The 15,422-nt window shown below is 55.5% G+C and overlaps 4 protein-coding genes across 4 annotated transcripts; all 4 read left to right on the plus strand.

Annotated features, from left to right (window-relative positions):
• Nucleotides 1-94: 94 nt before the first annotated feature.
• Nucleotides 95-3,054, plus strand: POLD1 (DNA polymerase delta subunit 1; the record flags this gene model as incomplete). Its single annotated transcript, XM_005854103.1, has 6 exons — nucleotides 95-222; nucleotides 394-893; nucleotides 1,079-1,191; nucleotides 1,387-1,775; nucleotides 1,987-2,189; nucleotides 2,412-3,054. The coding sequence occupies 6 exons, from the start codon at nucleotides 95-97 to the stop codon at nucleotides 2,786-2,788; spliced, it is 1,710 nt and encodes a 569-aa protein (XP_005854165.1). The 3' UTR covers nucleotides 2,789-3,054.
• A 741-nt stretch (nucleotides 3,055-3,795) lies between these two features.
• On the plus strand, nucleotides 3,796-4,884 carry NGA_0170400 (short-chain dehydrogenase reductase sdr). The gene is made up of 2 exons (XM_005854100.1): nucleotides 3,796-3,926; nucleotides 4,017-4,884. The coding sequence occupies exons 1-2, from the start codon at nucleotides 3,803-3,805 to the stop codon at nucleotides 4,838-4,840; spliced, it is 948 nt and encodes a 315-aa protein (XP_005854162.1). The 5' UTR covers nucleotides 3,796-3,802; the 3' UTR covers nucleotides 4,841-4,884.
• A 4,450-nt stretch (nucleotides 4,885-9,334) lies between these two features.
• On the plus strand, nucleotides 9,335-12,010 carry NGA_0170700 (uncharacterized protein; the record flags this gene model as incomplete). The annotated part of the gene is given in 3 exon segments (XM_005854102.1): nucleotides 9,335-9,470; nucleotides 9,634-11,845; nucleotides 11,859-12,010. 3 exon segments carry the CDS (start codon nucleotides 9,387-9,389, stop codon nucleotides 12,008-12,010), a joined length of 2,448 nt encoding a protein of 815 aa, XP_005854164.1. The 5' UTR covers nucleotides 9,335-9,386.
• A 1,358-nt stretch (nucleotides 12,011-13,368) lies between these two features.
• On the plus strand, nucleotides 13,369-15,161 carry NGA_0170500 (uncharacterized protein). The gene is made up of 4 exons (XM_005854101.1): nucleotides 13,369-13,688; nucleotides 14,105-14,241; nucleotides 14,347-14,510; nucleotides 14,797-15,161. The coding sequence occupies exons 1-4, from the start codon at nucleotides 13,605-13,607 to the stop codon at nucleotides 14,973-14,975; spliced, it is 564 nt and encodes a 187-aa protein (XP_005854163.1). The 5' UTR covers nucleotides 13,369-13,604; the 3' UTR covers nucleotides 14,976-15,161.
• The last annotated feature ends 261 nt before the right edge of the window (nucleotides 15,162-15,422 follow it).

A 15,422-nucleotide genomic window follows, 5' to 3' on the forward strand; every position in this document is an offset into this window, starting at 1 on the left:
CCGTCCCTCCCTTCCCTCTTCCCTTCCTCCCTCTCTTCACCTTCCTTCCCCTCCTCCCCGCTTCCAGCTCTCCGTCCTCGTCAATTACGTGGAGATGGCTCGTGTCACGGGCGTGCCCATGGCCTTCCTCCTCACGCGCGGGCAGCAGATCAAGGTCTTCTCCATGTTGCTCAGAAAGTGCCGCCAGTCCGCCCTGCTCATTCCCAACCTGCCGAAGAACCGGTAGGCGGGGGGGGTCGAGGGAGGAAGACGGGAAGGGCGGGAGGCAGGAAGGGAGAAAGGAGTAAGCTCACGCGGGGGCCCGGGAAGAGGCGTCGGATGCGGGAGGAGAGAGGACACGATCCAGTGCCTCACGTCCTGCCCCCCCCCCCTTCCCTCCTTCCCCCCCCACAGGCAAGACGAGGGCACCTACGAGGGCGCCACCGTCATCGAGCCCAAGAAAGCCTTCTACCAGGACCCCATTGCCACCCTGGACTTCGCCTCTCTGTACCCCTCCATCATGCAGGCCTTTAACCTCTGCTACTCCACCCTCCTCTCCCGGGAGGAGAAACAGGCGCTTCCCCCTTCCTCCTACATCACCACGCCTTCCCAAGAATCCTTCGTCAAGCCCAGCGTCCGCAAAGGCATCCTGCCCCTCATTCTCGACGAGCTCCTGGCGGCCCGGAAGCGCGCCAAGAGGGACATGGCGGCGGCCACGGACCCGATGGAGAAGGCCGTCCAGAACGGGCGGCAGCTGGCCCTCAAGATCTCCGCCAACAGCGTCTACGGCTTCACAGGGGCCACGGTCGGGCAGCTCCCTTGCATCCCCATCGCCTCCTCCGTCACCTCCTACGGGAGAGACTTGCTGTATCAGACCAAGGCCTTCGTGGAAGAGCACTACACGATCGAGAAGGGTGGGTAGGGGGGCAAAGACGGGGAGCGAGGAGACCTTTTCTGCAAAGCCAAGGCATCCGTAGCAGTGCGACTCGCGCGTCTGCCGTCGCAGGCACCCTTCCAATCTCACTCACGACGTGAAACGGACCCATCCCCTCCTCCCTCGCCTTCCTCCTTCCCCCTCCCCCCCCCCTTCCTCGCCCAGGCTGTTCGGCCAACGCCGAGGTCGTGTACGGAGACACGGACTCGGTGATGGTCCGTTTCGGGGTCCCGACCGTGGAGGAGGCCATGCCCTTGGCGGAGCGGGCGGCGGAGGAGGTGGGCGAGGGAGGGCGGGGAAGGGTGGGCTAGGTGGGATGTGAAGGGCGCTCTCGGCGGGGGTCCCTGTGTGGCGCCCTCTCGGAGTCCTCCACGCCCGGGAGCCTGCCGCGCCGCAGCGCGCCTCACCGCTCGCCTTCACAGAGTTCTTTGTCAGTAATCTCGCCTTCGCCTCTCCCTTTCCGTTACCCTCAGGTGACCAAAATTTTCCCGCCCCCCATCAAGCTCGAGTTCGAGAAGGTCTACTTCCCCTACCTGCTCATGAACAAGAAGCGGTACGCCGGCCTCCTGTGGACCCGGCCCGACAAGTACGACAAGCTGGACACGAAGGGGCTCGAGACCGTCCGCCGCGACAACTGCCTCTTGGTCCGGCGGGTCATCGACACTTGCCTGCGGAAGATCCTGATCGACCGGGATGTCCCCGGCGCCATTGGCTACTGCAAGCACGTGATCGCCGAGCTCCTCCAGAACAAGATGGACATATCCCTCCTCGTCATCACCAAGGCTTTGGGCAAGTCTGCCGACGAAAGCGGGTACGCGGCCAAGCAGGCCCATGTGGAGCTGGCGATGCGTATGAAGAAGAGGTAGGTCTGGACCTGGGCGTCCTGGGGAGGGGCGCATTTTTTGAGGCAGGAGAGAATACCCGGATTTTTCAGGGTCCTTTCAGAAGAGTGTTGAGGAGATTATGGGGCAGCTTCGAGAGAAGGGAGGGCGCGGCGTGGGCGCAGAGGCTCTGACTCCTGCCCGCCTCACGCTTTCCGCCTTGCCGTGTCTGCCTCGCGACCCCCCCCCTAGGGACCCCGGGACCGCGCCCAACGTGGGTGACCGGGTGGCCTACGTCATCATCCAGGCAGGGAAAGGAGCCCCTGCCTACGAGCGGAGCGAGGACCCGGTGTACGTGCTTGAGAACAGGATCCCGATTGACACGGACTATTACCTGCAGAATCAGCTCAGTAACCCCCTCACGCGGCTGTTCGAGCCCATCATCGACAACCCGGGTAGGCGGGGAGGAAGGGAAGGAGGGAGGAAAGGAGGGAGGGAGAGTCGTTGCAAGGAAGAGATTGGGGGCATAGGAGGCCTCGGACGTGGCCTCTTCGCAAGCTTCGGTCGATCACGTGGCAAAGCCTGCCATGGGTGGGTGGTCCCTCCGCGTCCTCTTCCTGTGCCTCCGCTCCCCTCTCGCTCCCCCTCACTCCCCTCCCCTTCATCATCTCCCACAGAAAGCCTCCTTTCCGGAGACCACACGCGTTCGATCGCCCGTCCGACCCCAACGGCCAAGGCGGGGGGCATCATGATGTTTGCGGTCAAGAAGCTCAAATGCCTGGGCTGCAAGACTCCCATTCCCGAGACGGAGAAGTCGACGCTTTGCGTGCACTGCGCGCCTCGGGAGGCTGAGATCTACACGCAAAAAGCCTTGGAGGTGGCGGGCCATGAAGGTGTGTTCGCCAAGTTGTGGACGCAGTGCCAGCGTTGCCAGGGCTCCTTCCACCAGGATATCTTGTGTTCCAACCGGGACTGCCCCATATTCTACAAGCGGAAGAAGGTCCAGAAGGACCTGGCCGACGCCCAAGACGCGCTCGACAGGTTCGCGTTCTGACCCGGACGCTAAAAGCGGCATTCCGGCCGCTGGCTTGCATCGTGCGTCGAAACCTTGCGTCAATGCGTACGACTACGACTGCTTAAGGTTGTTCGCAGAAGCGCATGTCGGGTGAAAGAAAAATCGGCCGGGACATCTAAGAGCGTGGGAGGCAGCTTGTGGAGGAGCAGGGCGGAGGGTGGGTCCTATAAACTCGATGCGAGGAAACCACTATAGATGGAAGGATAATAGTCATGAAACAGGAGTGCGAGCTTTTTATGTAGGCGATTCATTTATTAGAGTGAAATGGCCTTGTTAGGGAGCTAGAAAAATTGTGCGAATGCACGAGTATCGGCGAACAGCAAATTTTCCAAGAAAGTGGTAATTCTAATTGTATGTGTATCGTGATAACACTAATTTCAAAGAATATTTTCCATTTCAAGCGCTGTGTTTATACGTTATTTATATGCTTTATCGTCCTGTACACCGACACTGGAGTACTCCTCCAGGTGCTTAGCGTTAATACGTAGGACTTCCAAAAGCCTTTCTAAAAAATTAAGAAACCTAATACCCAGTGCAGTTAAATAGATCAGCTCACAGATATTCAAAGGGCCAGCAAGGGGCTATTGGACAGAGTATATATATTTGTTCGCATTCATGCCAGCATGGCGGCCAACCTCCCCTCGTCGCAGAATGACACCTCGGCGAGCGCATTCATAACCTTTATTTGTAAGTCAAAATGGGAGAAGTTCAGTCATACTTGATGATACTAGCTCTATTTTGGACCGTCATCACTGAGGCGTATTTCGATTTAGGAGATCGTCAGTCTTGTTTTACATTACGCTTCCCTTTTTTTTCTGTGAAAGGAATCTTGTGAGCCGATAATCTTTCGTGTCAGGCGCTCATAAATGCACACTTAACAACAGCATGCTCCTGAACAGAAACAAGAAGTTAAATGCTGTATGATATTTATTTGAGACTGCGCCGTACGCCTTCGTAAAATCGTTATTTCACATCGTCCCCCTGGTACAGTAAATGAAGGGCGGTATTCTTGCATTCGCCTTGTGGGGCGTCATCTTTGCCCTGGTGCCCTTCGCCGTGGAATTTTTGACGCGAAAAAGTTTTCCTGTGCATACTACCGGCGCCATCCTCGTGACAGGTACGCGGAAACCGGTTTGAAAAGACGAATGCATGAAAAAGATCCATGCGGTCCTCGGTTTCTGATGTCTCATCATCTCTGTTCCCCCAGGCGCGTCTACTGGCATTGGCAATCACGCCGCCATACATCTTGCCACGCACTATCCTGATGTCACAGTGTACGCGGGCGTTCGAAAAGACGTCGATGCAGAGAATATTAAGGCGCTCCATCTTTCCAACCTCCTCCCCCTCCATATCGACACCACGGATCAAAGCTCCATGGACGCAGCCGTCGCTTTCCTCCACTCCACCTCCCTCCCGATCATCGGCCTCATCAATAACGCAGGCGTGAGTACCAACTCTCCCATTGAATTCCTTCCCATGGCCAAGCTCCGGCAGCTGTTGGAAACCAACGTGGTCGGCCCCACTTATCTGACGCAGCAGCTCATTCCCTCCCTCCGCGCTTCGCAAGGACGCGTGGTACAAATTTCATCCGTGCTGGGTAAAGTCACGTTGGCCACGAGAGGGGCATACTGTGCGTCCAAGCATGCCTTCGAGGCCCTCTCGGATGTGCTCCGCTTGGAACTCTCCGGCCCCTTCGGCGTCTCCGTCTCGGTGGTGGAACCCGCCTACGTCCGCACGGAGATCTTCGGGAAGATCCAGCAGGAGATTGAGACCCTCCTCTCCCCGGAGCTCCGGAGCTTGTACGGGCCATTTTTCTACCGGGAGGACCAGGCCGCGAGGAAAAAGGCGCAGATTGCCAAGGGCGATAGCCCCGTGGTCACGAGCACGGCCATTGAGCACGCCCTCTTCGCCGACTACCCCAAGACGCGCTATGTGGTCGCCAATTTTGCTGGCGTGAGGGCCGACCTTTGCCTATTCATCGCCTGGATGCTGCCGGACAGGCTGGCAGACTGGTTGAAAGGCATGATGTGAGGGGGGCGAGAGGACGGGAGCAAGGGGGGGGAAAGAGGGAGCCGTGCCATGGAAAGGTGTGGCGAAAAGAACTAGTCATTGCCCCACGAAGGTGGACAGAAGCATTTCTAACATTGTTTTATACAAGCTCGTGGCCGTGCAGAGTTTTACCACCTTTGTGCTCTCAGGGGCCTCGGGTGATCGCGCCCGTTCCCATGATTGGCAGTGACGCAATGGATGGCAATGTGCGGGTTGTGCGCGTCGGACGGAAGCACACTGCCATTACGGCGGGCCCAAAATGAACCGGAAAGGCGCCGCATGCCTTTTCCCCGGCAGCTACTCGCCCCCCCTTACTATGGACGCTCATAGCGCCCTTTCCACATATCGGTTCCTCCCTTCCCGCCTCAAGCTCTCGTCCCTCCTCTCTTGCCCCAATCACCTTCCCTCCTCACACACGGCTACGAATACCTGCCCATTGGGCTGGCGCACCACCAGGAAGCGAGAGGCGTGGTACTCGATCGCCGCCTTTGCGGGCCCCGTTTCTCCTGCCAAGGCCCATCGCAAAGCGGCGAGAGCGTCTTCTTCTCTCCTTTCGCTACTGTCGCTCTGCGTTTCACGTGGAGAGGCCGAAGACGAGGGAGGCTCAGATTGATCCTGTTGCGGCTGCTCCTCTTGTTGCTGTGCGGGTGGAGATGAGGGCTCGTCGTGAGGTTGAGCTTGCTGCTGCTGCTGCGGTTGTTCGCCTGCAAGCCGTTGTGGCTGTTGGCCCCGCAGGCTCTGGTCGGGAGAGAGCATTCCATTGGCGTCTTGGGACACCTGTCCCGCGCCTGTGGCTGCCAGGACCGGCGCTTGTGGCGGAATGGAGGGGGACGACGAGGAGGGCGAGGAGGAGGAGGAAGAAGAGGAAGAAGAGGAGGAGGAGGGGGACGAAGAGAAAAGGGGGGTAGAGGGGGCAGTGAAAGAAAAGGAGAGCCGCCCGGGCCGTCGATGTCGTCTATGGCGGGGCCTGGATGCGGCGATGGCGAGCAGCAAGTCCTGTTTGGAGAGGTGCTGGGGTGGTATTAGCAGGGGATGGGAAGGGGTGCCTGAAGCGGCGGAGAAGGACGAGGTTTCCGCCTTGTTCGGGTTTTTCGCGCCATGTTCTTCAATCCGGACGTCACAATCTAGGATTTTGGGCTGGTCTTCGTAGGCGTGGGCAGGGAAAGGAATCAGGTAGAGGGGGAGGGGACGACTTGGGCGCTTCCCTCGCTCCGCGTGGTCACGTTCGAGATAGAAAAAAGCGGCGATCAGGCGCGGGCGGAAGAGGAAGCCTACCATGAAGAGGAGGGTAAGCTCCAGGGTCTCGTTAACGACCAGCGTGACCCAGAGCTTGGAGTCGAGATCGGCGAGCGCGGTTAGGAAGGGCTCGAGGCACAAGGGGAGGCGCGCCTGCAAGAACGGCTCTTGAACGAGAATTTGCTGTAGGAGCGAGAGGGAGGAGAGAAGAAGCTCAATGCCGAAGAAGAGTGTCAAAAGGATACCCAACGTCTGATACATCCAATGTTTGAGGCGCATGATCTCCAAACGGTGGCGATGATACCGGGAAAGCGGGGGGGAGGATGAGGCGGAGGGGGCATGACCCCCTGCCGTGCTGAGGTGACGATGAATCTGTTCTTGAAGGCACCGACATTGTTCACAGATATTGTACATGACGTAGACATAAGCGCTTCCATACAGAAGGCCAGTGCAGAGCCAGAATATGGCGGGGGAGAGCACGAGCCGGCGGACGAGGAGGAGCATGGAGGAGGCCAGGTAGAAGGCACAGGCTTGCACCAAGAGGGTCTGCCACTCAGGGGCCTGAAAAGAGGCCCGAGTGATGCACCACCCCCTGGCAATCAGGACGATGCCGGTCAAGAGGCAGGTCTCGTAGAGGAGCTGGCAATTGAGGAGCGAAACGCCCAGCCAGAAAGAGCAGTACCCCCAGGTCACGCAGGTGCCCCAAAAGAGCACGGAGAGGAGCATCATGCTCACCTTGGCAAGTGGCACGCAGCCAAGGACCCGGCAGAGTCGAGACGCTGCCATCAGAGCCCTGCCCGAGCCCCGGCCTAGCCTGTGTGGATGGTGGTTGCTCCGGCGGCACGTGTGCTGAAGCCAAAGGAAGGATAGGGCCGTCCAGACGAGGAGAAGAAGGGAGTACAGGTAAGGCAGGGGTTCATAGTGGTCTTGGTCATCCTTAAGGGCAAAAAATCCTTCTTCTAATGCGCTGGTGCAATCTTTGGATTTCAGGTGCTCGCAGGAGAGGGAGATGCCGCAAATCGACTCCGCCTCCAGACAGACGGATCGGCAGACAGGAAGATGCGGCATGCCGACGCCTTCCTGGGGACATTCAGGAAAGACACTCGCACAGACAAATCGCTGCATAGCTTGCTGGCAAGGCCTTGCATCGCCGATCAAGGCCGGTGCCGAGGGCGAGGATACGTGCGGCCCGGGCAACTGCGGGGATGCCAGACATGTCTCCGACGTTGCGACGCTTCGCGGCATCCTCCGTCTTTCCTGTTCTTTTCGATCCGGACAGCTTTCGGAGGGATGATCTCCCCCGTTAAGTAAAGTCTTATATCGTTGTTGTGCGATATGGTCTTGCTCCGCATCCGTCAGCCTAGGACCGGCGCGAAAATCGGTATAATTTATGTGTGAATAGACTGTGGCAGCCTTCCACGAAACAATATTGGCGCAAAAGAATGCTGCCGTAGATGGAAGGACCCGAGCTTGGCCGCATGACAGCTCAAAAGCTTGTAGATTTTGTACGACGAGGACAAAGAAAAACAATGGGAGGGGAAAGGGGTTGACGAGGCTAAAGAATGGTCGCAGCGCAGGCAGCATCTCCCTTCCCCCCAGCTGTGTAGGTCTGTATTTTATGAGGATACTGTTGAATTGAAAAATGATCTATTATACTACCAGAGATACTTTTTAAAGAAAAGATAAAGCGCCACCGATGCTGGCGTAGCCTCATTTTCGTTTTGGAACAAGCCAGCGAGATACGTCCGTCTTCAACTGCGCTTTTCAAAATTTTGAACTAAGCCCGTCGCACTGCAAGCATTGTGTTCTTAATTAAAGCATACGTAAGAGGTAATATTAATTTGTATTTATTTGAAATTTTGATAATTACTATCCTTAAGAAGTTATTCAATAGTCTATGTCTTATCGCACAGACATGTCTGGTGAAGACCCTGCCTTTTCCGTTCATGGTCTAAATATGCAAGGGTTGCCTTACGAAATGCTAAAGCAGGTCACAGATGAGAATATTTCAGACATCCAAACCGTGATGTCTCAATTCTTACATACTTAACATGGGAGATATACATAAGGTGTAGTATGGGGATCTCAGAAATGTTGCGTGAGACATAGACCTGCGCTTTTTCGAATCTTTCGTCCATAGCTTCCCATCATATGTTCAAATAAGCAAAGGTCGTCCAAGTCTAAGCGTAGCGGGCACTATGGTGTAGTTGGTTATCACATCTCCTTGACGATGCTCATACCTCAGGTAGAGCACAATTCGGGATGGAGAAGGTCTCCAGTTCAAGTCTGGATAGTGTCACTTCGTGCATTATTTTTGGCCCTTCGTCTTTTAACATTCCAACCATTCCAAGGAGAAAATAAGAAAATTAATAGGGTACAAAAAGCAGAAATATGTTCTGTGGTGTTTTCTCCGCTGATGTTCATTTACACCCAAAATCCAGATAAAAAGGTGCGGCAGTACGCACCGGCGGAATCGAACCGCCGACCCCGTCCGTGTGAAGGACGTGTCATAACCAACTAGACCAGGCGCGCTTTCTCTCTTTTCCCCGTCATTTCTACGCCTATGAAGTACTTTTGATAGCAATACCCCTCGCCTAATGAAAAGCTAGGAATGGATGGGTTATAAAAAAATCTGCAATACATATGGGTACCAAATATCATGTAGGCACTGCAGATTGACATGATCCTAAGTGATCGGCACGAAATTTCTGTGAATAGTATCTAATAGTGTAACGTTCCGAACCTTCTTCCGCTGCTACACTCGCCCGTCTTGTTATTAAGAAATAAAATTCACGATCAAATCACTCTCCTTATTTCGAAATATCGTGTTGCTTTGAACTTACTATGCCGCCTTATCTATGCCCTGCACTCTCCTGGCGAAATCCACTCAATGCCACTTCTCGCCTTTCCTACCAAGCCTTTGGCGACTGACCCATCCTGCCAGCCAGATGCCGTAGGGAATCTCCCATTTTCGGAACTAGTGCCCGTGTGACTTCGGTCGAATCACGCCCATCACATGCCTTCATCGATGCTACAGTACCTTTGGCATGCTTTCTAGTATGGCCCACTGTAGGCTGGGCATGTGTTTTCTTCGCTCAGTACTGAGTCCGGGGGTGGCGGGCGCCGCGAGAAGCGGAAGACAGATCGGGAGATCCGTGGCGACTCGAGAGGAGGAATTACCTTTGGAGGGCTGGCACCTACCTTACAGTGTTCACGTCACCATTCACTTACATACCTCAGCAGGTTCAGCTCGCATGACCCACATATCTAACCAATAAGTGGCAGTCGTGGTATGGCGTCGTATATGCCTACGCGGCAGACTATTTCTTCCCTTGGTCAATTTGCCCCCAAGGAGGACGACCGAAGGAGAAAGCAGGTGCGTGGACGGAGCTCCAGTTGTTCCATATGACATGGTTTGGAACGTGAACGCATTTTAATCGAAAGCTTGTCAATTGCAAAGTCACGATACTTCTGCCTATGGAAAGTGGGCCTGATAATTTTAACGACCGCCCACCTACTTTCGTTTCCCTCTTTTTTAGGTCGCCACATCAGCTGGTTCAGAGGACGAATCTAGCTACGTTCCCTCCTTGCCCGGTGTCGACGCTTGCTCGATCAAGTGCAATCCTCAAGTGAATATTGCACAAGGAGAGATTGGAAAAACATCCGAAAAGGTGGGAAAGCTAGAGGACGAAGGCGAATTGGGCGCTCTGGCAACGGAGTCCCTTGCATTAGTCCGGCATAAGCATCGGCCCTTCAAACCACTGGGGTCACCCCCAGAGGAGGGCAATCACGAAACTAGTCATTTGAGGTGTACAACCTGCTCCTTGTTGCCTTCTGGCGTGCCACAGCCCCCTTGTAAAGGCAAGAGTCTCAGTCATTTGATCCCGGCGCCCCTCTCTCCATCGTCGCCGACACTGTCAACGACGCACGGCGACTCTGTTACACTGCAAGAACCTTTCCTGCCCGCGGACGTGCCGAATCCTGTTCCAGCGAATACATCCACGTCGAAGGACCCTGTCAGTGACGTTTGTGGCGTCTTGGTGGAAGGCCACGGAGGGCTGCTCTCGACAGACCTGGAACCCACCGCCTCCTTGCCTGGAGGGGCGGCGCATTTACCCGCCTCAGGGAAGAGACAAACTGTTGTTAGGATTAAGGACGCGGACACTGACTCGGAGAGCAGCAGCACCTGCAGCACCTGCAGCGGCAGCAGCGCAAGTGGACCACCGAGTCCGTCGCACGCACCTTCCCTCGCAAGTGAGGGTCTTAGCAGCCTGAGTACGACAACCACCGTTAGCGCAGCCTCCACTTCCTCGGACGTTTCCCCATCAGGACCTGCGCGTGGGAGGTTGGAGGTGACCAAGATGTTTTTGCCCCACGAGTCGTCGGAACTTGAAATGGATGAAGACAGGGATGTACGGCCCGACCCCGGCGCTGCCGCCGCAGCCGCCGCCCGGGCAACCGCGGCCAAGTTGCTCAAAATCCACCGCGACCTTACCCCATCTCCACCTTGCGCCGAGCATGTGCGGGTTCACCCGTTGAGCTTGCAGGAGCTTGCTTTGGTCGACGAGTCGCCGGCTCATCTGACGTCGCCACGCCTGTCCTCCCCCTTCACGCAGGGCCAGGTCCTTTCCTGCCGCACGGGGTTTGGGAAGGCGGGCCGTGGAAAGGCCTACAGAGGTCCGGCCCGGCAAGTGAAGGGTCCGCTGGTCTTGTACGGCGAGGACGTGCTGGCGGAGGCGGAACTCGTCTTGCCCCCCGGAGAAGACAGGGGAGGAGAGGGCCGGCCGCAGTGGGTGAGGGTGATGGGTGTATTTGACGGGCATGGGCTGCATGGCAAGGAAGCAGCGCGGATGGCGGCGGAGATGTTCTTGCGCGACATGCGGCGGACGACCATGCAGACCCTGGAGGCGCTCTTGGCGGGCGATGTGGGCGGAGTCCGGCGGGTGGAGGAGGAGCGGTACCGGTGCTTGGAAGAATACTTGGAGAAAGAACTGCAAAGCCCAACAGGAGGCACGACCGGGTCGACAGTCCAATTGCTTGCCTTGACCGGGAAGGTGTTTGGGGTGGTGAGCAATGTGGGGGACTCGCCAGTCCTGCTGGTGGAGACCCGCACGGGAAGGGTGCAGGTCTTGACGGGCCGGCACGCCTGGGACAACCCGGAGGAGCGGCAACGGTACTTGGCACGGTGCGCGCGCATGGGGGTGATGCCCAGAGAGGTGGTGTACGGGCGGATCAATTGTGGGGGTATGCGGATGACGGATAGGAACGGGACGCAGGAGCCCTTGCTCATGTACAAGCCTGGAAGCAGCGAGGTGTGTACGGAGACACGGGACTGGCTGTGCGAGCAGGTGGAGAAGCGATACCGGAATTCTATTGGAGGCAGCCAGAGCATCCGAAGGATGGTGCTCGAGCGCTTAAAGGCGGGGGAGGAGGAGGGCGGGGAGTGGGAGGTGTTCAAGGCGTTGGAGGGGCATGGACACATGAATTGGGGCGCAACAGTGCTTGTGAATGGGGAAGGAAAGATTCAGATGACGCGTTCGCTCGGCGATCGACAGGAGAAAAGAGCGGCTTACATATGGGCGGAGCCTGACGTGGCCGTCTTCGAGGTGGGGCCGGGGGAGGATTGGACGGTGGTGGCATGCTCGGACGGGGTGGGGGACATGTGGTATTTCCACGAGTTGGGTGCCCTGGCCACGGCCTTCTTTGCGAAGAAAGACGAGGCGGGGGGAGAGGGGGGAGAGGGAGGGGGAGGTCCAGGAGCTAGCGCAATTGATCTTGGAGGAGACGATCGAGCGCGGGGAGGTGACGCCAGGATACGGTGTGGCGCCGCGAGTCTTCAGCGTGGTGCGAGGGGAAGGACTGAAACGTCCCCTCTGGGACGATTTGAGCGTCCACTGTGCGCGCATTCAGACATAGACGCACATTTCCGGGGGTGGTATCTAGTACCCTACCTCCCACTAAAAGTGCGATTTTGAGTGGGGAAAGTAGGTTCATGTTGCTGTGGAGCATGTCGGGCTCTCTTAATTTGCGGGACAGATCTGTCTGGGACAGACGATGTCGGGGGGTTGGGGGGATGGGGGCGCGAACACCGATCCGGGGTTTGGGGTCCTTGGATTTTGGGGTCTCGCGGTTTCGGGGATTCGGGGGTACGGGGTGAATTTTCATGAAAGGGAAGGTTATGGTGAGACTGTAATGGGATCAGGCATGTCCCGAACAGGGAGGGAGTGCTCGGTCTCGTCGGTGCAGGGGCGCGGGACAGGTCACCATATCTCGATAAAAGGTGGGACTAGTATCGAAGAAATCAGGGATGCACATCCTGCCTTTGGGCGGCAGCAATGTGCAGTCTGTTCGGAGATACGGAACAGCCACAGCGTGCGCGGGACGGAGAAATACAATTGGAGTCGCACCATTGCTAGCTTACGGCGTTTCGTCTCGATCATAGGGCCGGCTGAGAAGCCTTCCCTCTCCCAGTCGCGGAACCGTCACGAACTATGGTCTGACTGAACTTTATGCGAAACAAAAGTAAAGCAGAATGGCAGTCGATGGCCACAGAAAATGGGAATATATCTTCGGGGTAAGCTTACATAGTGCGCGGTCGCTCTGTTTTCGATGTGTATGCGGTTCACATCTGTAAGGTATGGAAACAATGCATGTAGAAATTAGAAATGAAGCCGGCGATGTGAGGCGGAGACGAGTTGTGGGCAGTGGGACATGTCCATGGTCTTGTCAACGTCATATCTCTGTCACGGGCTCTATAGACAGGCAGGTAAAAAGGTCACAGACAGGCAAAGATAACGTCAAAGAATATGCGTAGAGAACAAAGCTAGATCTTCTGTGTCTTCCTTTCTTAAGATGAAGTTCCTTGTTTATTTCAGTTTGCTGGAAAAAGGTGCGGTAGGGATAACGCGTGGTGAAATTTTCGATGCCTAGACCGACGTTTATGGCCACGTAAGATACTGCTTCTGCCACAATGCAAATATGTAACGTATATGATTGGTAAACCACCGAGGCGTGGAACATCATTTTCGTCTTGTAGACTCCTATGCAAGCATAGTGTGCTAGTGACAGGTTGGTAGATCGTTGCCTGCTAGCCCTCGAGCGCGTCCGCCGGGCGACTTTACCCGTCAACTCAGCCGTTTGTAAGCCAAGACAACATCAATATACCACATGTTCTTTTGTGCGAAGAAATACATTACTATCCGAAGTTCAGAAATGTATCCATTTCTTCAACGGATCCCGGAAGACTTATTTAACCTCCCCCCCCACACTCTCGCACAGAGCTTAGTTGGCCCGCTTGTCGAATTGCTCACACAGAAAAGCATGCAGCCTCGAAACGCACCTCAAGGCACTACCTTCAAGACATTTTGTCTTTTATGGTTTTTGGCTGGGTCCGGGGCATTTCACGTTCAACCAAATGCACGATTTTCAGTTGTCCGAGATGACAGCGGCATTCTTGGCAGCAGCAGGAGGGGCACTCTGACGACCAGGAAGGCTACTGAAAAATCAGATCATGGAGGAAGTAATCCCTTTTTTGCCGCTCATCCCCCCTCCACAAAGTCCCGTCATGGGTTTCTGGGAGGACTCTTCTCAGCCGGTAAGTGCCAGCAACGCGTCAAAGTATTCCCCGTTGATGCTTTCAAAAGGTTCTTGGGTCCCTCTACCTTTGCGATCTTGAACAATTTATTTTTTTAATTAGATAATTCTATCTCTATTTGCTAATTTTCCTGTGGGATCGGGTGAGCATCCTTGTCGCTCGCACAAAAGCTCACAACTTACACAATCTTTCTCCTCCTAGGACTGCTGACCATCGGCACGTTTTCTCTTCAACCTGTATGGGCCCGTCCGGAAGGCGTCAACAAACCAGTACGTGTAGGGTAGATTTAGATACAAAAAGAGGGCCTTGAGGGCGTATGGCTTGGGGACACGCGGGTCCTTTCAACGTCTCCTCCCGAGCTCACCTCATTCATTCCTCCCCTCTTTCCTCCCTTTCCTCACATCGTTCCTGGCCAGGAGCTTCTCCCCAAAGAGCGGAGCAACGTCATTGACTTGGAGCGATTCCTAACCTCGGGTCAGAAGAAGCGTCTAAGCCAGCAATTGGATGCGCTGGAGAAGGACTCCGGCATCAAGGTCCGCCTCCTCTGCCAACGGTAAGCAGCGTAATACGCCATTTCCTGCCATTGTCGCATTTCTATCCCGTCGTCATCCCCTTCCCCCACCTAACCCCCTGCGCGTTGCCCTGCATGCCTCCCTAGCTACCCCGACACGCCGGGGCTGGCCATCAAGGACTACTGGGGGCTGGACGATAAAAGCATCGTGGTGGTCGCTGATAAGGGGCCAGCGAATATCAAGCAGGTGGCGACAAGAAACCTGCTCAATTTCAACGTGGGGAGCGGTTTGCAGCTCTTGCTTCCTCCAGGTACTAGAAACGTCATGCGCGGGGGGCGGGGTCCTCTGTGGTGGACATGAATCTCTCTTTTGCAGGAAAAGAACGACTTGCGAGCAAGATACTTGTGTGGCATGTGGTCAAAATGTATTTTTTGTGTGCTAAAAAGAAGGGCCCATGGAGCGCCTGTATGGGAGAACCAATTGCTCCTTGAGGGCATTTTGAACAGCAGTACTATCAGTAAATGATGCTGATTGGTTCTATTAGGATTCACGCTGACATTGCTCCCTATAATTTCTTCTTCTCTATCCATGCCTAGCGTTCTGGAACCGTCTCCGCTCTCAGTTTGGCTCCATCTTCTACCTGCGTAGCCACGGCGACGACGAAGCCATCATCGCCACGATCAACACGATCGATACGTGCATTCGCCTCAAGGGCTGTGTCGACGTCCCCAAAGGGGCGGCGGAAGAAGAGGGGGTATTCAGTTTCTTGAAGTAATGTGGTATAGGCGTTATGTCTCTCGTGGAGGTGGAGCTTGGTGTTGTGAAGCACGTGAAAAAATGAAGTGGTTCAATAGGAGTGGAACCTGAAGCGTGAAGCTCATCTTGGAGGAAACGATTGCAAACCAATAGAGATAACTACGATCGAGTACACGAGTAATGCAAAACAAGCTATGCTTTAACATTTTATGTTGTATCTCTATTTCTTATCTTTCAGTAGTGGTGGATCAGCGTGGTGCCTTTTAATGAATATTTGACGTCCCCTATGGAGCACAATGGCAAGATACATAGCAGAGAGGGCGTGCACCCACAGAAGGCATGTAAAAGGACGCCTGGGAATGAAATCCTTCCTTGGAAGAGGGTAAAACTTTGCGACGCGCGAGGACTCGCTGGCCATGCCTGCCGGCTTCAGCGAAGCTGTCTGAGTGCAACCGCAACCGAATGC

This window comes from Nannochloropsis gaditana, assembly GCF_000240725.1.
Source record: "Nannochloropsis gaditana CCMP526 unplaced genomic scaffold scaffold624, whole genome shotgun sequence".
Taxonomy (NCBI): Eukaryota; class Eustigmatophyceae; order Eustigmatales; family Monodopsidaceae; genus Microchloropsis; species Microchloropsis gaditana.

What these genes read in the sequence shown, in the direction of transcription:
- NGA_0170400 (XM_005854100.1), top strand. Translation starts at nt 3,803, where the DNA reads ATGAAGGGCGGTATTCTTGCATTCGCCTTGTGGGGCGTCATCTTTGCC. An exon ending in CGGCGCCATCCTCGTGACAG is followed by an intron (nt 3,927 to 4,016) that starts GTACGCGGAAAC and finishes CTGTTCCCCCAG; the next exon opens with GCGCGTCTACTGGCATTGGC.
- NGA_0170500 (XM_005854101.1), top strand. Translation starts at nt 13,605, where the DNA reads ATGGAGGAAGTAATCCCTTTTTTGCCGCTCATCCCCCCTCCACAAAGT. An exon ending in GTCCGCCTCCTCTGCCAACG is followed by an intron (nt 14,242 to 14,346) that starts GTAAGCAGCGTA and finishes ATGCCTCCCTAG; the next exon opens with CTACCCCGACACGCCGGGGC. An exon ending in GCAGCTCTTGCTTCCTCCAG is followed by an intron (nt 14,511 to 14,796) that starts GTACTAGAAACG and finishes ATCCATGCCTAG; the next exon opens with CGTTCTGGAACCGTCTCCGC.